This window comes from Blennius ocellaris (assembly GCF_963422515.1).
Source record: "Blennius ocellaris genome assembly, chromosome: 20".
NCBI lineage: Eukaryota > Metazoa > Chordata > Actinopteri > Blenniiformes > Blenniidae > Blennius > Blennius ocellaris.
The window spans coordinates 9,617,997-9,637,062 of record NC_137669.1 but is presented as its reverse complement, the minus strand read 5'-3'; the positions used below and the strand labels follow the sequence as shown (position 1 = coordinate 9,637,062).

Genomic DNA, 19,066 nt, shown 5'->3' with positions numbered 1-19,066 from the left:
TTTGTGCCTAAGGGCAGCTGTGACCGCATCCTATATTAACTTTTCATTATAAACTCGTAAAACGACACCTGTTTGGAAAAGGTGATAGATAACCTGGTAAATACACTTGGTGTGTATGTGTGTGAGGTTTTGCACAATTTTGTGTTTTTTATGTGTGACCCAGCTAATGCCCTTGCATTGAGGTGTGTTTACTTCCCATCTGGATATAATAAACAAGCGACCAATCTCGATGTTATGTCCCACGTGGTCTGGATTTACAGCCCTGGAACACATTTGGTGTCCGAGATAACGAAGTGAATAAAGATGCTTCAAGCAGGGAGAAATGGATCATTGGAAGTTGTCCATGGGTTTTAATTCAAATATCACATCATGATTATGCCCACTTTTTTTTTTTTTTTTTGTTCCCAAATATGCAGGTCGCTCCCGGTGCTGCTTTGCTAATGAGGATATTAGAGGACTTCATTCACCTCATTGGAGAAGCTCAAAAGCCTTTTCAGAGTTTCCTTGTGATGACCAACAACCTCAGTAAGTGGCACTGAGTGCAGGCGAATGGATGTATTTTCGTGGCTTTGATCAAGGTTTGACAGTATCGCAGATTGTTTTTGCACAGAACATTTGATCATTTGACAACATTTACACAGTCTTTTTTATCTAAAATCAATTTTCAGTTTGAGTGTGGACTTGCAAAGACTTCATTTTCTACATACGGCAACTTGTAATACCTGCTCTTCCTGGCCTACCATTACCTGATGGTATCTAACCGGACCACAGCTTTAGCCAAATCACTTGATTTAAAAAAGAAAAAAAAAATTATGGCAGCAATGGGAATAATAAACTTTTTTCAAGCAACCAATAGTCTTCACAAGGGCCCTCTTTTCAGAACACTATGACCACTGTAATGGCCATCAAAAGTGGAGCTTTTATTGTTTTCAGTCGACTCTCGTGAGCAGTTTTACTGAAATGCACGGGCAGTAAGGGATGTGCAACTCATATGGCTTCACTGGTTGTATATCTTCATCAATTGCATCCCTGCAGCAATAAAAACCCAGCACTGAAAGACATAGTTCAATGTTCGCACAGACATGCCATATTTATCACTAAAAGCATTTTACTCACAAACACACAGATAGGGATTCCTACTGGTTAGTAAAATAAGCTGGCCTTTGGTTTAAATGACAAGGCCGGAAAGTGCTTTTGGAGGTGAGCAAAGTGAAAGCTGCCGCTTGTTTCAATTCTAATAGCCATGAACGTGGGCTCTAGAGCATGATCTTATAACTCTATAATTCTATTTGGGTGCATTGAAAGTTATTTGACCCTGCATCCATTGCTCCTTCATGATGGGTCAAATCTTGCTGTATAACTGTGTATATATGAGCAATAAAATAATTCCCTTTTTCTCCTGCAAACTAATACCATTATTTACATTTAAACCATTTCTTATCACCTTAACTTATGAATTCTTCCTGATTTTTAAGACCAATAAAGATGTACTCACTTCTTTCACACTGTGCCCTTGACTGTTTCTTTTTTTAAACTTCTTTTTCAGAAATTTTTTTATGTCCCACCTTTGCAATCAAATTCGTTCTAAGAGGTTTTTCTTGTGTGCTTTGTCCAACAGTGATAACCATCCAGCGAGAGCCAGTGTCAGCAGTTTCAAGTGACATCAACTTTCCCATGAAAGGCCGGAGAGGAATGAAGGACTGGGCTAGAACAGCAGAGGATAAACTCTACATCCCAAAAGAAGTTTTCACCATCCCAGCTGAGGGTAAGCAAGCGAAGACGCTGACCCACCATCTGTTGTTTGTTACTCTGCTTATTGTGCGCTATGCTCATGTATGTAAGAACAAATGGGCAGGTGTGGTCTGGCTTCATGGATATGTTGAAAGCACTCGTGCCAAGGGAATTTCATGGCTTTTCCTTAGCCATGATTTCCATCTGTTGTGGTTGTCATTCACGCATCTGAGACATACAAGGACCACCCACTCATCACTTTCTTTTACCAAGGTCAGACCAATCTTGCCAAGAAAAGCTTTCTCTGTGAGACTCCACGTACTCGGAGATGTCTCACAGAAGCAGATACAAGACTTGTCAAGGACGGTAAAGGGTAATGCTGAGAAGGATTTGGACTGTAAAGAGGCCCAGGAGAGCTTTTCAAGAAGATGCAGGTCTTTCATCTGTGAAAAAGTGTTTCTGCATCCCCTTGAGAACGTTAAGTCCTGGCGTAATTTTGAAAGATGTCTTTTCACTTGGAGCGGCATAAGAATGTTACCCGCCGGTAGTAATGTCAGGTTTTTTCTACTCCGTGTGGTTTCAAGACAAGCCAAGCAACAAGAAAAGACGTTGTCCAAATGCACACAAGGAAACAAAGGAGGTGACGCCAGGAAGAAAAGATACTATAAAGCACAGGAGCTGAAAGTGTAAAGGAAGGGGAAGAAAAAAAAACATGGTTGTCAAAGAGGAGGAAGAAAGTGGTTTATGCTAGATAAGAGCATTAGTGTGGCAGATGCGATCCGCTACCAACAAAGACAAAGGTCACTTCCCGCAGGAAATTACACTGGCAGACTCTCTGGTACTTCATCCCCCTGCCCATATTTAAGTTCAGAGAGGCTGTGGGCCAAGAGAGCACAGCTCCCTCCGACCTCTGACTCACGTTGATGACACAGACTGTCTTTGATGGACGTTCAAGACATCTTGTAGACTGACCTCCGGGTGATTTCACCCTGGCACACCTACTCTCCGTCTCCTCATTATACGCAAATATAATTTGTCTTTTACAAAGCATCTTCTTCTGTGAAGCAGACACTCCGTGACCTGTTTCCAAATGCTTTTCTTCGGATTCCTTTGTTTCACATTTAATGGTACAGTAAACTGAAATCTGTGAAAGGATACATTTTGCTTGAGTTGTTTAAGGCTGCGACACTGCAGAGTCTCACCCCCTTTTTTTCCATCTCCATCTGTCACTTTTTTCTGTTTTACTTTGCTGCTGGATGTTTTGGGGGGTTTTTTTGTCCAATTTTGTCATTGTTTGTATTCGTCAATGTGTTGTGTCTTGCAGGGTTTATTGTGCAATACAACTGAGCAGGTGCATCACATTTGCACAGGGATTTCATGGTCAGATATTTCGGATATGTCATTGCCATTTTAACATACGCTGTTTGGTAAACCATTTCATCCAGACTGCATGTAGCTTGATGAGTTAGGACATCGGTAGTGCTCCTTGGCCCCGTGGGAACTTTGTCTTCTCCCGTTGGCACACCATGTAGAAAAGTCTTCACTTGATTGCTATTGGTTTGTGTGGCTCATTTACCCCGTAATGAAAGCCTATCTCAGATGGACAGCTTAAACATGCTCATAAAAGCCCATTGGCACCTTTGTGTGTGTGCGTGCGCACCCAAGGCCAAATGCGTGCAGCCAATTGATAGGTTCACGAATCGCTTCAGTGGACAGAGCCTGATACAGTTCTTCACTGATTTTCAAGGTGACAAACTCCCTCTCTTCCTCCATGGCCGCTTTTTTTTCCTCCACACAACCCATGTAAAGCACAGCACAGTGTGTCCCACAGTGCACACATTTATTTCTAAACCCTGAAATTACTTTAGATTTCAAATTGAGTGCTTGGTACAAGCACATTTTTATCTACCATTAACTTTTACTTATTACTGAAGAAAACAAGGATTGGATGACTTCTGGATTCCAATAACATCTTGAAGATTGAATCATCTCTTTGTGGATTCAGCTGTTCAGAGGTTGAGGTTGGGTTACTCAGGTTTTGCTGAAACAAAACAGTGACTTGAAGAAGAAAAAAGTGACTTCTCGTCTCAAAAATTTTACTGAGCAGAAAAAGCCAAGAAAATATTTTCCAGAAATAATTTGTGAACCAAACACATAGCTGTGTATATTGTATGTCTTTTTAAAAATCTTTTTGTCAGTTTGAAAATTAACTTGAGGATTAGCAAGAGAAACTTTAGATTATCAATAATTTTAAGTGCGATAGATATGATCTTATGGAAACAGTGTTTCCGTCTGATGGTCAAAGCAAGGCTACTGCTTATAAGGATACTGACTCAAAAGGACATTCCATCAATTTTGAAAGACAATATAAGCCAGGAAATAGGTGGTCTTTCATAATACATCTTATATTTGAGCCCATTTAAAGATCCCTAAGATCACTGTACATAATAACAATGTTAAAACACAAATTAATAAGGTAAAATGTTGTTGTTGGTTTTTTTTCACATAGCAACAATATTCAGGGGTGTGTAGCAGACCAACTTAATTGAGCCCGAGTATGCATGCTATGAATGCTTTGGATGTTGGCTGGTAGAGAGAACCAGTAGTGGGGGGCCAAACAGCTGTAGGCTTTGGACCCGATGATGCTCAGGTAGATTGAGAGAGGAGACAGATTTGAGAGAATGACATTCGTAGCCACATAAGGTACACTGAGAAGAAAAACATGGTCGGTAATAGCGAGATTGGGCTGCATGCATTGGACACAAAGTATTTCAGTCAACTGTCAAGGTAAATATGCAAATTTGCTACAATTCAATTTAAAATATAAGGTTAAGAGAGTCAATGAGCAACGATCAAAAAAATTAGACAAAAATATGTTTGTGTGCCATCAACTGCTGTTTTCGTGATGGGAGGACAAAATGAACAATGCTTCTGTGTTGTGAATTATGCAACTTCACTGTTGTATGTCACTAAATCCGAGACACTTAGTTTTTTCCCAATCTGATAGAGGAAAGGAGAAAAGATCTCGAAGACAGAAAACTCGCTGGTGAGATGATCTACGGTATATCCTCTGATGGGTACCACCTGGGAAAGGACAGCTCAAAAAAACATGGAAAATTTTGGAGAAGGCCTACATCCAGCAGTGGACTATATAAAGGCTGTTAATGAATGAATAATGATGGTTTATTATTTTTTTTTTGTAATCTACAGTTTTATTTGTATTTGAAAATCATAATTCAAAGTAATCTACTTATGTTTAGGAAGTTACTTGGAAAATATCAAATAACTCAGTTTTTCTCTTTTTGTTTGAAAACAAACTCCCAGTTTCTATGGTCATGAAGCTGCATACAGAGGATGGGAGAGGGATAACAAACGAGTGACAATCACGTGTTTTCAATAAGGATTTTCATCTAATATTGAAACTATAAATTCAAGTGCAATATTAACTATGATCATATCTTTTCCAGACAATTGCCATATTAAAAGTTTTGAGCTGCTGACTGTAGATGTGCCGTTTTGCTGGATTACAGCTGACCACGAATCATCGAGATGTAGAGCGACAAAAAGGTCTATTGGTGGGAAATTAGAGTTTTGTGATTTAGTGCTTTTGTGGTATTAATCATCCATGAGTGTAGGAGTGCCACCTCCTCACATACTGATTTACCATTTACCCATAATACACTGACTCTCTCATTAGCATGTCTTTGCAGACACTGTCCAATTAGGATCCATCAAACTCCCAGGCTTTCTCATGTTGACTTTGATCTGGTTTTTTGCCTCCGCACAGTCTCACACTTGGCTTTTTTTGTTGTATTTTTTTTTCCCTCCGCACTGTCTTTTTGTCTCTTCCTCTTTTGCTCCTCAGCTGTCTTGCATAGCTATCTGGCTTCTCGAGTATTACCTCTCAGGCAGCAGGCAGACAGATTTTGGATGAGTCACCCAATGCGTCTGATACCATCAGCCCCCTCTATCTCTCTCACTCTCTCTCTCCCACTGCCAATGCCGCTCCTGCTTCTCGCGGCCTGAAAGGGCAAAGGGGGGCGTGGCATCGCACAACATGAACCCTCTCCTTCGTTCTTTTCCCCTCTGCTTCCTTCTGCTTCCTCTCGCTTGAGACAAAGTGACATTTACAGAGGGACACCACGTCTCCTTGGGAGCCCCTTGCTCTTTTTGGCAAAAAAGAACAAAGAAGCGAGTGGCGGAAGGCAAGTCATGAAGCAGGACCAATGGAAAGAGTGAAAAGTTTTAAAGTGAATTTGCGAATTGTGGAAAAAAAGGGGTGGCGGGGGGGGGGGGGGACGCAACGAGATTGTTGAGAAGGAGGAAGAAAGAGAGAAGCAGTGTGTGAAACAAGTGAGAAGAAAGCAGGGAAAGGACATTGTCTGAAGATGCCTGGCATATGACTGTTTGGTTGGCTTGTGATTGGTTTTTGATGTAAGGCTTCTGGATTGCAGCAACTGACAAGATCTTACACTTGACTCACACCCATAATTAGTTTGAAATATTTGGCGGTCACATTCTTTCTGCAATTCATTGCAATTTATCAGATATGGCAAGTAATACAGTATTTTTACTCTGAATATACATTTATTGGGTATTTCTTTTTTAATTGAGGGCCTCATTTTCTTTTCTGGATAGCTACCTGTTTTAATCTTTAATGATTCAGAAGTAAAGTGAAAGGATAATATCTCTCCTTTGATAGCTGGTTTCTTGAACATCAGATCTCAGTCTAACAACACCTTTGATATATGGTGGAACTGGTCACTCCAATCATTTTTCTATGGACTAAAATCTTAAAGGAATGTGTCCCGCACATTTATGCCTCCGAAGCCAAGACAGTTCTGATGGTTAAAAAAAAGAAAGAAAAAGGGCTCCTCTGCACTAATGTACCTAATGAAGTGCATGCTGGGTAATCACTCACATTGACAGTGAGGAGCAGTTTACAGTCAACAATTAGCCTCAAACCCATGTTTTCTGGAAAAACACACACACAGAACATGCAAACTTCATGAAGAACATTATTATTTGGATTATACATTTTCAATTGGGACAGGGACCCATTTAGGTGCCTCAAAGATTTATAACTGCCATTCATTTCAATTTTTATTCTCCCAATAAATATCTTTGTTTTCGGTCTTCAGTAAGATGTGTCCTTGCTGAGCATAACAATGGGTATTCAAAATAATTTGCTGAATAAATCATGGATTTTTTTTTCCTTTTTTATTTCAGAAACAGAAGGTGATTCAGAGTCTCCAACGTACTATGTCATCGGAGCCATCTTGTACAGAACATTGGGTATCATTTTACCTGCACCACTGTGAGTATTATCTTTTTTTCTGCACTTTTTTAATGATTTCAAACTGTAGCTCACCTCCCTCTCATCCCCCCATGTCCTTTATTTTACCTCCCTGCGACTCGTCTATTAAGAACTTTACCTTTTCATCTCTTTTTCATCCTTTTCCATTTTTTTTATTTTTGTGTTCTTTTTTCGGTTTCTCCCTTATTCCAAGATCCCATTGTCCAACTTTCACTTATTCTTCTCTGTACTCTGTTTTAGCTGAATTTCTAGGCTAAAAAGCTTTCCCTCTGTTGTGTACTTTCAGAAGTGTACACTCGGCTTTCAGGGGTTGCAGCCTAATGGGTCCTGCAACTTGCCCAGAACTTGCAAAAAAATAGACTTTCAAAGAAACCAGGTTGTCAAAAGGCCACTGTAATATGGTGTTTGCATTGGCCCAGGGCCCTTTTATTCAGGTCACTGCTCTTGGTTGGGGATGAGCTGGATCCGTTAAAACCGTTTCTTCGCCCTGTAGCTTGGCTGAATGTTAATAGGTCTTTATTTCTTTTTTTTACTTAACCATCTTTTTTAGCTCCACTTATCTCTCCTTAATTGCTTTTTAATTTATTCATTTAGTTCAGTGTTTTCACATCACAAGTGTTAAAGTAGGTGCAGGTGACTTCTTTGTTTTTCTCTCACTTGTTTTGTGTGCTTGTCTCTTTCAGTCCTCCTGCAATGATCAACTCCAAGATCCTGACTGTAACCGTACGGCCGGAGCCACAACCCAGTGAGCCCATGGTGGTGGTGGAGCTGGCGCCGCTTTTGAATGTGAGTGGAAGGAAGAAAAAAACAACAACAAAAACAGTTGCTCTCTGTGAGTGTGAGACCTCACTGTGTTTATGCAGTGCAAACGCTGGCTGCTTATCCTTATCCACTCTTGGATGCTCAGCTAAAAGGAGCCATATTAAGCAGCCGTTTTGCTTCCTCAGAGGTTGATTCAATGCCTAATTGGATTTTAATGTTTACACCTCAGAAATCCTGGGAACTTAAATCAGTGGTGGGCTCAGTCCACTTACTGAAGGCACCCCAGTTTGTGGAAAAGCAGGTATTGAGAGCTGTTTATAGTATTCCTTTATGTTTAAGATTAAAACATTTTTTTTTGTCTTTGAGTGTCTTAATCTCATGGATTTTAAAGTATGTATTGTGGTGTGTTTGTATATCTTTGAAAGGGTTTATGCGTCTGACACACAGGTGATGAATGTTTGTTATTGAACATTTGAAAAGGAAATCTTTTTTTATGAATGTTGTATCTTTAACATCATTTAAACTAGTTTCAATGGATCATTTCATAAAAAGCATCTGTTCTCCTACAACAAAGCTCAACATGCAGATACTGCTGTTTGACCTCACAACCTCGCTATATTAGTTGTATACCCGTTTATAAGAGACAAGTGGAAGTCTCACCACTTTCTGTTAGTAAACCCGAGCTTCTCACAGGGTAGCGTCACATTAGTGCTCAACATTTAACTTCAAATAGCTCAAAAAAAACAGCAGCTCATAGACAGAAACCTCCCATTACACACAAAACAGCCTATTTTCTCAACTGCATAAAGTTGCACTAGGTTTATGGAAACGGAACAGCATTTCAGTTAATGAGCGTATTAGACTAGTCTATATAGCATAAGTAGTAACTACTAACATGAAGAAAAAAAATCAGCTTTGAAGATGAAACATTTATGAAAGTAAAAGGCAACTTTTTATCTAAACCCTGCTACTGCTAAGACCAAGACTGTAGTAGATTGTTCTTCTGCATATGTGAGAGTAGATCTACAGTAACAAACATGGCGGCCTCCAACATGTTGACTCCCAGTCCATATTCTCCCCGGACTTTGTAGTTTTATAGCCGAGAGTCATCCATAATATTAATCCAACTTAGTTGTCTGTACATATGAATGTCCGTGTGGCCGCTATTGTTAATGTTTATAAGGTATTGTTCTCTGCATATGTGTGTGGTTTCATTACAAAAACAACAAACAGCTTTACCGAGTGGCCCATCATGAAAGCTGCATAGTTGTCAGTGTTTCTGCCATTTCTGTACAAACAGATATCGTTTTCAAAATGTTGCCATGTAAACACAAAAGACACATTTCATGAAAAAGAGAAAATCAAATGCAACCAAAATGCAAACAGGACTTTTAAGAGGAAATTGTTTATTTAGAGGTGCGAATTCACCACAGCAACTGGGTAAATATAGTGAAATGGAAAACATTGGTTGAAAATCTTTCACAGGCCTGTCAGGCAGACTTTAGGAAGGCGGAGACGCCTCAAAACACAGGAGTGTTGTGTTGTATTACATTAAATGTTTTAACGAAAGCTAATATTTGAGCAGGAGATAAGCACTCAAGTCATTTATCAGTTTCCTTTAAAAAAAAAAAAAATGAATTCTCGTAATTTACTGTCAAAATTCCTTCATGATGCAATTGTCACAACTCGTTCAGCAATATTAAATTACGGAATCATTTAATTGTGCAAATCTTCCTATCCCAAACACAATACAGTCATTCAAACCAACCGGAAGCATCTTTTATCCTCCTGTGATAATTGACGTGTGTTTCTTGAGCCAAAATATATCCTGATTTACCAAATGAAGTTCTGCCCAAGGATTTTATTCTTATGATGTACTTTTAGGCTAAGTGTTGGCCAGGGCTTTCAGGAAACCCTCCTCTCCCAGCTGACCTATGCTTTCTGAGTTCAGATGAAACACAAAGTGCTGCATGCTATAAAGTGCCATAGTGCTGGGTGAATTGCCTGAATAAATGCAGACCTTTTTGACTTTCTTATATCGCGGTGTCTCCTGGCACCTATTCGGTTTATATTACAGTGGAGTGTGTTATTATAAACGACTCATGGGGTGTCTTCAGTGGAAAGGACTAAGTACCGGTTTAATGAGAGGCACACTTCCCGACCTCAATAAGATGCGGGTTTCATTAGATATTCTGCTGCGTGAAGGTGGGCACAGTTTTGAAAATAATGTTGAATATTTTATGGTTCTCTCCAGACAACACAAACACACACATTTATACACGCACACACTTACATATACAAAAAATCTTCCAGCACAATCAGTCTCTTGCTGAGTCAACTAAGACCTGGAGGTCAAATTTATTGCACTTTGTTTCATTAACAGGATTTTATATTCATTTTCCATAACCCACTACTCCATCCCCTTGTCTTAAACCGCTGATTCATTCCATAATTATGACATCTCCTCTATATACCCCTGTCTTTTATCGTCCTATTAATCTGCTATTTAACACAACTGATGAAGTGAGGGTACAGCAGTCTGTGCACTCGCTGTCTGGAGGATGATATCTTAATGCTGATCTTAGCATGCTGCTTGGTATGACACACCGGAGACTCCCACTGAGGGACAAGCACCTCTCTGCCACTCAATGGAGCACAGAGAGGGGAAAAGGCATGCACAGGGCAGATGCTCATATACAAAACACCAGCGCATCTGAGGATGTTGTTATTCTGCTTGAGAGGCAAATGATTTAGTAATCTTGTTCGGATAAATTTGGGGTTGCTGGAAAATGGAGGCAGCAGGCAATCCATTTGTATTGTGTATCACAAACACTTGAGCTTCCTTCACATTGTTGTGAGTAAATTCCCTGTGTGGACTGAATCTGCAAGTGTTGCACACCTATTAATAACAGCTGCTTCAATTGACCTCATCACAGACTGACGTATGATCCATCCGGCCATTATGATCACTGCTTATAGCTTTCTTACAGATCTGTTCTTACAGATGTAACACCACAGACAGTCTATAAAAACTGCTATAAACTACAGCTACCCAAAAAGAAGAAACGCTGCTGAAAACGATGCGACAATCAAAAGGGCATATTTCCAAGAAGGCAAAATCTTGGATCACGTCCACATTTCCACTCCACCTCCATGCCAAGCTTTTGCCTGCCTACTAGAACAACAGCTCCATTCTTGGTTTACTTTGTTTATTTATCTCCTATATGCTCAGAGTAAGTACATATGATGTGTATCGTAATGTTGCCTCCTAATAGTCATAGTAATAGTAGGAATAAGTTTATAAACCTGTTGAATCCTGTAGGAATGGGATATATTAGGGAGCCAGTGTCCTCATTGTTAATGTGTAATTAGCAGCCAAAATGACTAAATTATGACTTGTATCTTCAAAACTGCAGTTCTTGTGAGGTGTTTCGGGTCTGCTCCAGGCACAATCAGAAGTGGTCCAGGAATGAAAAGCTGTGGAAACAATATATCTTACTTGGTGCCCCCTTCTAGTAATATTTATACCCTTATGGTTCGGGGCTTTGACGGAAAAAAGCATACAAAATATTCGGCAGGTGCCACAATGTTACAGCTGATTGCTGCTATTTAGAAATCCATGCTTGAGAATCCAAGGCAACATAGAGAGATCAACCTCAACCACACATCCATCATTATAAGTGTGACATGTTGGTCCCAACAAAATCATAATCATAACCATTTGGAATCTGGCTGTTGGTTTCATTGTCAACATGCTAACGCTTCCCTTCATCATCATCGTCATCATCCCTTTAATAATGAGATCAATTTAAAGTGTTGATAAACTTTGATTTTACATTATCCTCCCGACATACAAACATCAAAGCACATGCATTACATGTGGTTGTTTTTTATCTTCTTGAAAGAACATTCTTACTCTATGGTGCCGTGGTATCTGAGGTATATGTGTGTTTTATATAGTACGGGAGCAGGAGACCAGAAAGCCACATGTACCTACAGCAGACTAGCATGCATTGTGCCAAGTGTGGCCCCACACACACACACACACACACACACGCACACGCACACGCACACACACACACACACACACACACACACACACACACACACACACACACACACACACACACACACACACACACACACACACACACACACACAAACCTCCTTCAGCCATCCCCCTTCATTAAGCCTTTTCAATAATAAATGGCCGCTCTGGTTAGCTTTCCAGACCTGAGCCGTTAGGCTTTCTAGTAATGCCATTGTAATCTCAGTTAGATTCATCAGTCAAAAAGCACTATTGAGTTTGCCCCCTTTCATTTTCTAAAGCATGTTTTCTATAGTCTCTGATGTGAAGTGGAAGACTTAAAAGTGTCCCTGAAAAAACCGACACGTTCTCTTGCATTAGCTCAATTCTGTTTGTGTGTGTGTGTGTGTGTGCGTGCGTGCGCGCGCGCACGTGCGTGTGTGCACGCGTATATATAAAACAACTGTTCTTTATCTGAGACAGATACTGCTCAGGTTGACGCCATTATTGCTATGTGTCAATACATCTGTTAAAAGGACAGAGGCAGTGTTGCTCCTTTTGAAAACATCAGTGCAGCAGACACTGTTATAATGGAAGGTACCGGCAGACACTAAGGGAGTGTCGGGCACCAATGCTCACTGATTGATAGCCGAATGCTAACCGTGCCCACTACACTAATGCATCCCAGGGACATCTTACGTCGATGAGGACAGTCCACATGTGAGGCAGAACAAAGCGCCCCCATCCATCAATTGGCGTCACCTAGCCTCTGATCCTGTGCGTATAAACGTTGCATCATCTCGTCCTCTAAAGTCCAGTCATGCAGAGACCTCTGGATCCACTTATTCATGAGAAATCAGTGATGAACTGTTCAGAGAAAGAAGAATGACCTTGCCTTGAGAGGAATAAAGCCTCACAGCACGGGCTTGAATGTGAATGTCCCCCTTCAATCCTTTTCTCCATATTAAAATACATTGTTTATACCCACAAAAATGTTTGCCTTTCATTCAGAAGTAATTTCTTCAAATTTTCCCTCAGACTGCAATAAGTCTTGAGTAGACATCCTTCTTTTTTCACAATGGACACAGCAGTCTGGTTGTGGCATTACTGCTATCATCCCCTTTGCCATAAGGGGGAGCTCAAAGGCAAAGTGCTTTTCAGGCAGGGCTGAGAAGGCACCAACAGACTGACAAGAGAATGATTCATTTTCCTATACATGAGCACAACACATGAATGGCTGTTCAGCCACAGTCGTTCAACCAGAGGTATGCCCATTCTTAGTCTTAAAGGTGCCAGAAATGACAATTTCCCATTTTGTTAGCATCTTGAGGTTCATCATCATTTTGACTGAGGAGTAAATGTAAGAAGAGAATCGCCTGCCCAAGTTTCACCTAAATCCCGATTTGACACCAGACTTTACCCAATGAGGTCCACAGGTTGAACGCGCATGGAAGATCAATTTTGAAGTAATCGATTTGGAGATCACTGAGGATCACTGGTGGAACAAGTTGTGATGAGTCAGTTAAAGATAGTGATTTTCCCAATTGATCTGCTGATTGAGTCGTGGCGTGTCTTCCTTCACCAATGCACACTGCCGAGCTTTGATGACCACATGATTCACTTGCATTCGACCCCCAACGATTTGCCTTAAGCTCCAGCAAGTCGTTGGATTAGGACTGAGGTGACAGCAAATCACCAGTGATAAGCCTATTTTGAGGTTTGGTCAAAGGTTTTTTTTTACATTTTGATAAGAGCACCTAAGATTTAACACACTGAAAGGGTAATTTCTTCAACTTCAATTGCCTGTTTACAGTTATTTATATGTATTCATGTTTCACTGAGGTTGTACTTAAAGACCATGACTGTTTTTTTTTCCCACTGCAGGATGTTTATGACTATAACTTGCTGCATGTTAATGTCCATAAAGTGGCTTGTCTCTCTGTTTCCATTCATAGCTCATGCACCTCCTCTGTTTCTGCAGCAGCAGCATCTATTTGCTGCTTTGTCCTCTGACAATGACTCCTTCTCCATCTCTCCTTCCCTGCCGTCCATCTCAATCCTTCTCTTTCATTGTCTGTTTACCTCTCTCCACCGCCCATGCAGCATCACTCTCTCTTCTTTGGCACGGAGCTCCTCAGTCCTCCCTCTGCTTCCCTTCTTCGCTCATCCTCCCGACTGGCAATAACAGCTTATCTTCTCTCTCCCCCCCCCGTCTCTATCTTGCAGGGTACATCAGATCCTCAGTGCGTTGTCTGGGACTATGGCAACCCGTAAGTTCCTCTGAATGATTCTGATACTGTGTGAATGTTGGTGTGTCAAATACTTGTTTCTGTCTGTGTGTGTTGATGTTTATCTCGTGTGTGCTCATGCCCAGTCAGATTCATTTTATTAATGAACTGAGAACTGTTTAATGAAGTTCTCTGTGTTGGTGTTAATTAAATTAGTCAATGGGAGCAAACATAATTCGCTCTCTCTGCTGCTGAGGGTTCAATGATCTCTCAGATCTCCTCTGTGTATGTTATATTGCCTATACCTCTTCACACATAGTGCCGGTCTAATTTGCTGCTTGTTCTTCCATAATGGACATTCAGTTTGATTTGGACTGTGCCATCAGTATGCTGAAGGGCTACATTCCACCTATTTTTTTTCTTTTTTTCTAAGTAGGCCGGCAGAGTGTTTGACTTTGCTCTGTATAGTACAACTGGTGAGCTACATAATGTAAACCAGCACAATTGATTATCACTATTAACCCACATCATGATTTGAGTTCTGTCAATAGCAAAGTAGTTCAAAACCATTAAACCTGCTCTGGCTCCATCTCTTTGTCTCATTGCACTTATTCCACTCTAATTATTGCAAACCTCTATCCTTGAATGGCCTATTTCTTCCACTATTGCCAGTAGAGTCACTCCTGTCACTCACATTGTGTAAATGTTGTAGTAAATTTAGATCATCTCTGAACACCTGAAGGTAGCATTTTTATTTTATTTTATTTTATTCTGTGACCATGTGTGACAGCGTGATGCAGGAGTGAAAACATCCGGTTAAGGGGAGTGCAGTGTCAGGTCAGTGTGGTTAATTAGCCATATAAAAGATTGGGTGTGATGTAAGGTTTCAGCCAGCAATTAATTCTGTGAGTCTTTTAAAGGAAAATGAAAGAAAATCCATTTGAAAGCATCCTTGCCTAATGAAGTGCATGCTATGAATTTCACTACAGATGTGCTCGGCAATCCTTGTAGCAATCCATTCATCCATCCATCTTCTACACTGTTTCATCCGGCTTAGGGATGTAGTGGCTCGTGCTGGTCTCCAGTCCATCACAGGGAAAACAGAAATCACACACATTCACATTCTCAGCGACTGGCAATTAGCAGTTTTAAAATGACATGTTTTGTTTTTAATATTTGAGAACATGCAAATTACTGTGAAGCCCAATCTTTTATGCTACACATATTTGAAAAATGGTACATTTCAGATTTTGACCTTTGGACCAACAGTTAAAACATCATTATCTTTCTATATTTCAGCTGGGTTTGAGAATTGTGTTTGATCAAGGGTGTCAAACATAAGATCTGTGGGCTTAAACCGGCCTGCAAAAGGCTCCAATCTGGTCCATCAAATCCCCAAGCAAATGGTAAAAACGGATTTTGATAAAAAAAAAACAAATATATCAAGAGCAGTGCACACAACTTAGCACTGAGACCCTGTGAGCATTGGAAGCAAACTCTCATTAGCCTCAAAGCTGTGCTGTCAGGGTGAGTTTTAAAACATGTATAATGCAACAGTCTTTTGTTGTTGTAGTTTTTTTTTTTTTTTCCATTTCACTGTATTTTGACCAGAAGGTATCATTAAAAATCGGCTTTATGTTGACATTTTTGTAATTTCCAGTATTAATAGTTTGGTTTTGTGAAACTACAGACATTTTCATCACATATACTCTGCAACACAGTTTCAATGTAAAGGTTCTCATTGCACTATTTTACTGGCTCAGGCCACTCATGATGAAATTGGGCTGGAAGTAACCAAAATGTGTTTGACATCCCTGTGCATCGACAGTCGCATAACTGTTAAATAGTTTTTAAAAAAAAGCATGTGTGAAGTTACTGTTGAGTCAGTAAAAAGGTATTATGCCGATGTAGATTAGTTGTCTCAAGAAGACATTCTGCTCTTTGACAGAGTAAATTACTTTTGTGAGAATTGAATTTGTCATGACGGCAGTACAGAGGGCTTCCCTGTACTGACACCAAAAGACAGATGACAGAAAAATCCAGGCCCGTTAGACTTCTCTCTGGAGATCACATTAGTTCATCCACCTCTCGAGGAGCCCTCTCCTGTGACTGGGCCACACAATGGGAGTGCAGGTTCACAGGGATGAGACACTGCAGGAAGGCAGGAAAAGAACAATGCTCGGCAAAGTCAATTAAACAGCCAGCGAGATTACAGCCCCCATCAAATTAAATTTGCAGACATGACGAGTTAAGAAAGCCAGAGAGAATTTAAAATGTCGAGTTTGGAGTGATGTCTATCATTTCCACATAGACGGACTTGGATTTGTATTGAATGTGGGAAAATCTGTAAACAAGGCAATAGAAAGAAAGAGGAAAGAAGCATACAAACAAGACCTTGGTAGTGATGCATGTTCTACTAAAATATATTATGTAGTGAGCTACAAGGCAATACAGTGCTTAGCACCCTTGCCTCAAAGTTGGAAAAACTACATTTGAAGTTAAAGATGAAGTGTCAGTGTGTTTGTCTGGCGATAGACTGGCAACTGTCCCATCTCTAGTCCTCAGACACCCAGTGCTATAGAAGATTAGAAGATAGATGGATGGACAGATGCTGTATGGCTTGCTTTGTTCGCAACACAATCACTGGAGCAGCATCTGTGATCTTGATGCTCATGTCAGTCATGCTTTTCTAAATTATCCAGGACCTGCTGTTCACGAGATTCGTGCGCTGTTTGGATTCTGAGGTGTTGCACAGACTTGAACATATCAGTGTAAACAGCCTGAAGTCATCACAAAATCATGCATGAGTGCTTGTAGGGGAATGTGCGAGACTGTGAAGCCCAGCCAAGTGGTGCATTTGAAACGGCGGCGGTTGAGAAACACACTGCAGAATCTGATCTGTTCTAATCTGATCGCAGGTGGGATTTCTACGAGTGATCAGAAAGGCACAAGGTTCAAAGACAAGAGACCTATACAGAGGCCAGAAAAGCAGCATTATATCTGTACTGTATTGGCCCTTCAGTCCTTCTCCATTTGTTTATCAGTCCAAGGCAGCAAATCTTGACAGGAGCGAGGAACGAGCGAGTGGTTTATATGGACAGAGAACATGTTGTACAAAGCAGCCGTTTGTTTGCTGGAGGATATCACCTTGCTCAACCTGGCTGTCTCTCAAACTCAGCCACGGGCTTTGAGGTTGAGCGCAAGGCAGGCAAGAGGTGGAGAGTGTATAGATAGCACGGAGGGAGCACTGGCATGGCAGCAGTTGAACCAGACAGCTACGGGGAAGAAGTTTAGCTCCAAGATGGAAAAAAGAAGAAACATTGCCTCCCTGTGACCTGTATATGAAAACTATATTTAGTACACACAGATGCACCCGCATTTGAGGATTATGTTCTCTCTGTGATTCTCCCCCCCACCCCCCTCCTAATTGTTACATTGCACACTTGGGTAATGTACACTTACTTGGAGATTAGGGATCGCACAGAGGCTCAAATCTGCAAAGCCCATTGTCATCTCTGCCACAATTGTCTTGTGTGCAAGTTTTTCTAACAGCGTTGCTCTATTTAGAAATCTGCAAGCAAATTCTCTGGTAGCTCACGCTCCCATTTGCACTTCCCCTTAGCTGGCTAAGTTGGCCAACAGTTTGTGGCACTCACAGTTCATCTCAGTATTTATGTGTGAGTGTTTATTTATTTATTTTGCCCCTAACAGGCCCATATGTCGGCACCATCTGCCCACCCAATTCGCTGGGCTCGCCGTCCCTGCCCGTCTTCCCCCATGTGCCTGTCCCCTCAACCAACTCTAAACCTGTTTTCATTTGCCTTGCCGACCCGAACAGACGCAGTTGTTCTCTCGTGAAAGTTTTATGATGGTTCGGACCTGGGAGCTTATGGAGCACAGAATCCAAAAAGTTACCATTTGGGAAATTCCCACCTCAGATTCAGGAGCTTTGTTGATAAGACAAGCCCCCCCCCCCAAAAAAAAAAAAAAATTAAACAGCACCACAAGAGTTTACAGATAAATATAAATCATTGTAATGTAAATCATCTTGCTTTTTCTACTCAAATTATGATACAAGCATCAAAATTCATGTATGTCAAGTAATCCTATTTTGATATGCAGGACTCATGATGTTCTTTAGGATAGCTTGTAAAATATAATCAACATTGACCTTTTTCCTGAAATTGAATCGATTTGGCCAGTTTACATGATCTTGATGTTGTTTTGTATGTTCTAGTTGGCTAATTGATACCAGTCTGTTTTTTTTTTTTTTTGTTCTGTTTCTTTATGAGGCCAGTGGGATTCATTTTCTTAAAATGTTTAACCCACAATTAGTTTGCATTCCAATTAAAATTTTTGAGTGAAAATTTCAAATATTGCTTTCTCATATCTACGGCTGTATGATAGAGAACTGGTTCTCAAGAGGCCTACCTGGTAAAATAAAGATTGAAAGACTATGGACACTAAGCCAAGAGCACAAGTTGGTTTATAAACAGATTATAACAGCTCATACACAAATCCCATGGCATTGAGTAACATCAATTTACATCTTAATGTTTATATGTATTCATCCCATTCGGATGCTGGAACTTTCTCACGTACTTGTGAACATGCCATCAACTCGGCAAACTCAGCAAAAAGGCAAAAGTTACTATTCGGAGTAAAGATGTATACATTTCCTGGTGTCAGCTATATGAAGTGCTAAAATGAAAATAGAATTTGACAAGACAATATTCATGTTATCATTTTTGTTTCCTCTTTTACTCCAAACTGTGTGTCTTTCTTCCCATTCCTGCTGGCTCCCTCCTGCCCGCACAACCATCACAGGAAATGATGAGGGGTGTTCAGCCTGCCTTTGCTGTGGTTCCTGACCTTGCCTCGGGCATTTTTGTGCATTGACCCCAACTCCGTCTCAGTGCAGGTTGTGTGGCTGAACCTACGCTCACCAGCACCGACATGCACTCACTGCACTGTGACGCACGTCGCACATGTCTGGTGCAT

At 40.7% G+C, this 19,066-nt stretch overlaps 1 protein-coding gene across 1 annotated transcript in view; it reads left to right on the top strand.

Moving 5' to 3' along the window:
• adgrb2 (adhesion G protein-coupled receptor B2) overlaps positions 1 to 19,066 on the top strand; it is a gene marked incomplete at both ends in the record, with an annotated part of 154,875 nt that overhangs the window by 63,817 nt on the left and 71,992 nt on the right. The window contains 5 exons of the mRNA XM_080516235.1: positions 417 to 525; positions 1,619 to 1,765; positions 6,961 to 7,048; positions 7,732 to 7,834; positions 14,064 to 14,107. Coding sequence (XP_080372361.1) covers positions 417 to 525; positions 1,619 to 1,765; positions 6,961 to 7,048; positions 7,732 to 7,834; positions 14,064 to 14,107 — 491 coding nt within the window. The remainder of the gene's footprint in view (positions 1 to 416; positions 526 to 1,618; positions 1,766 to 6,960; positions 7,049 to 7,731; positions 7,835 to 14,063; positions 14,108 to 19,066) is intronic.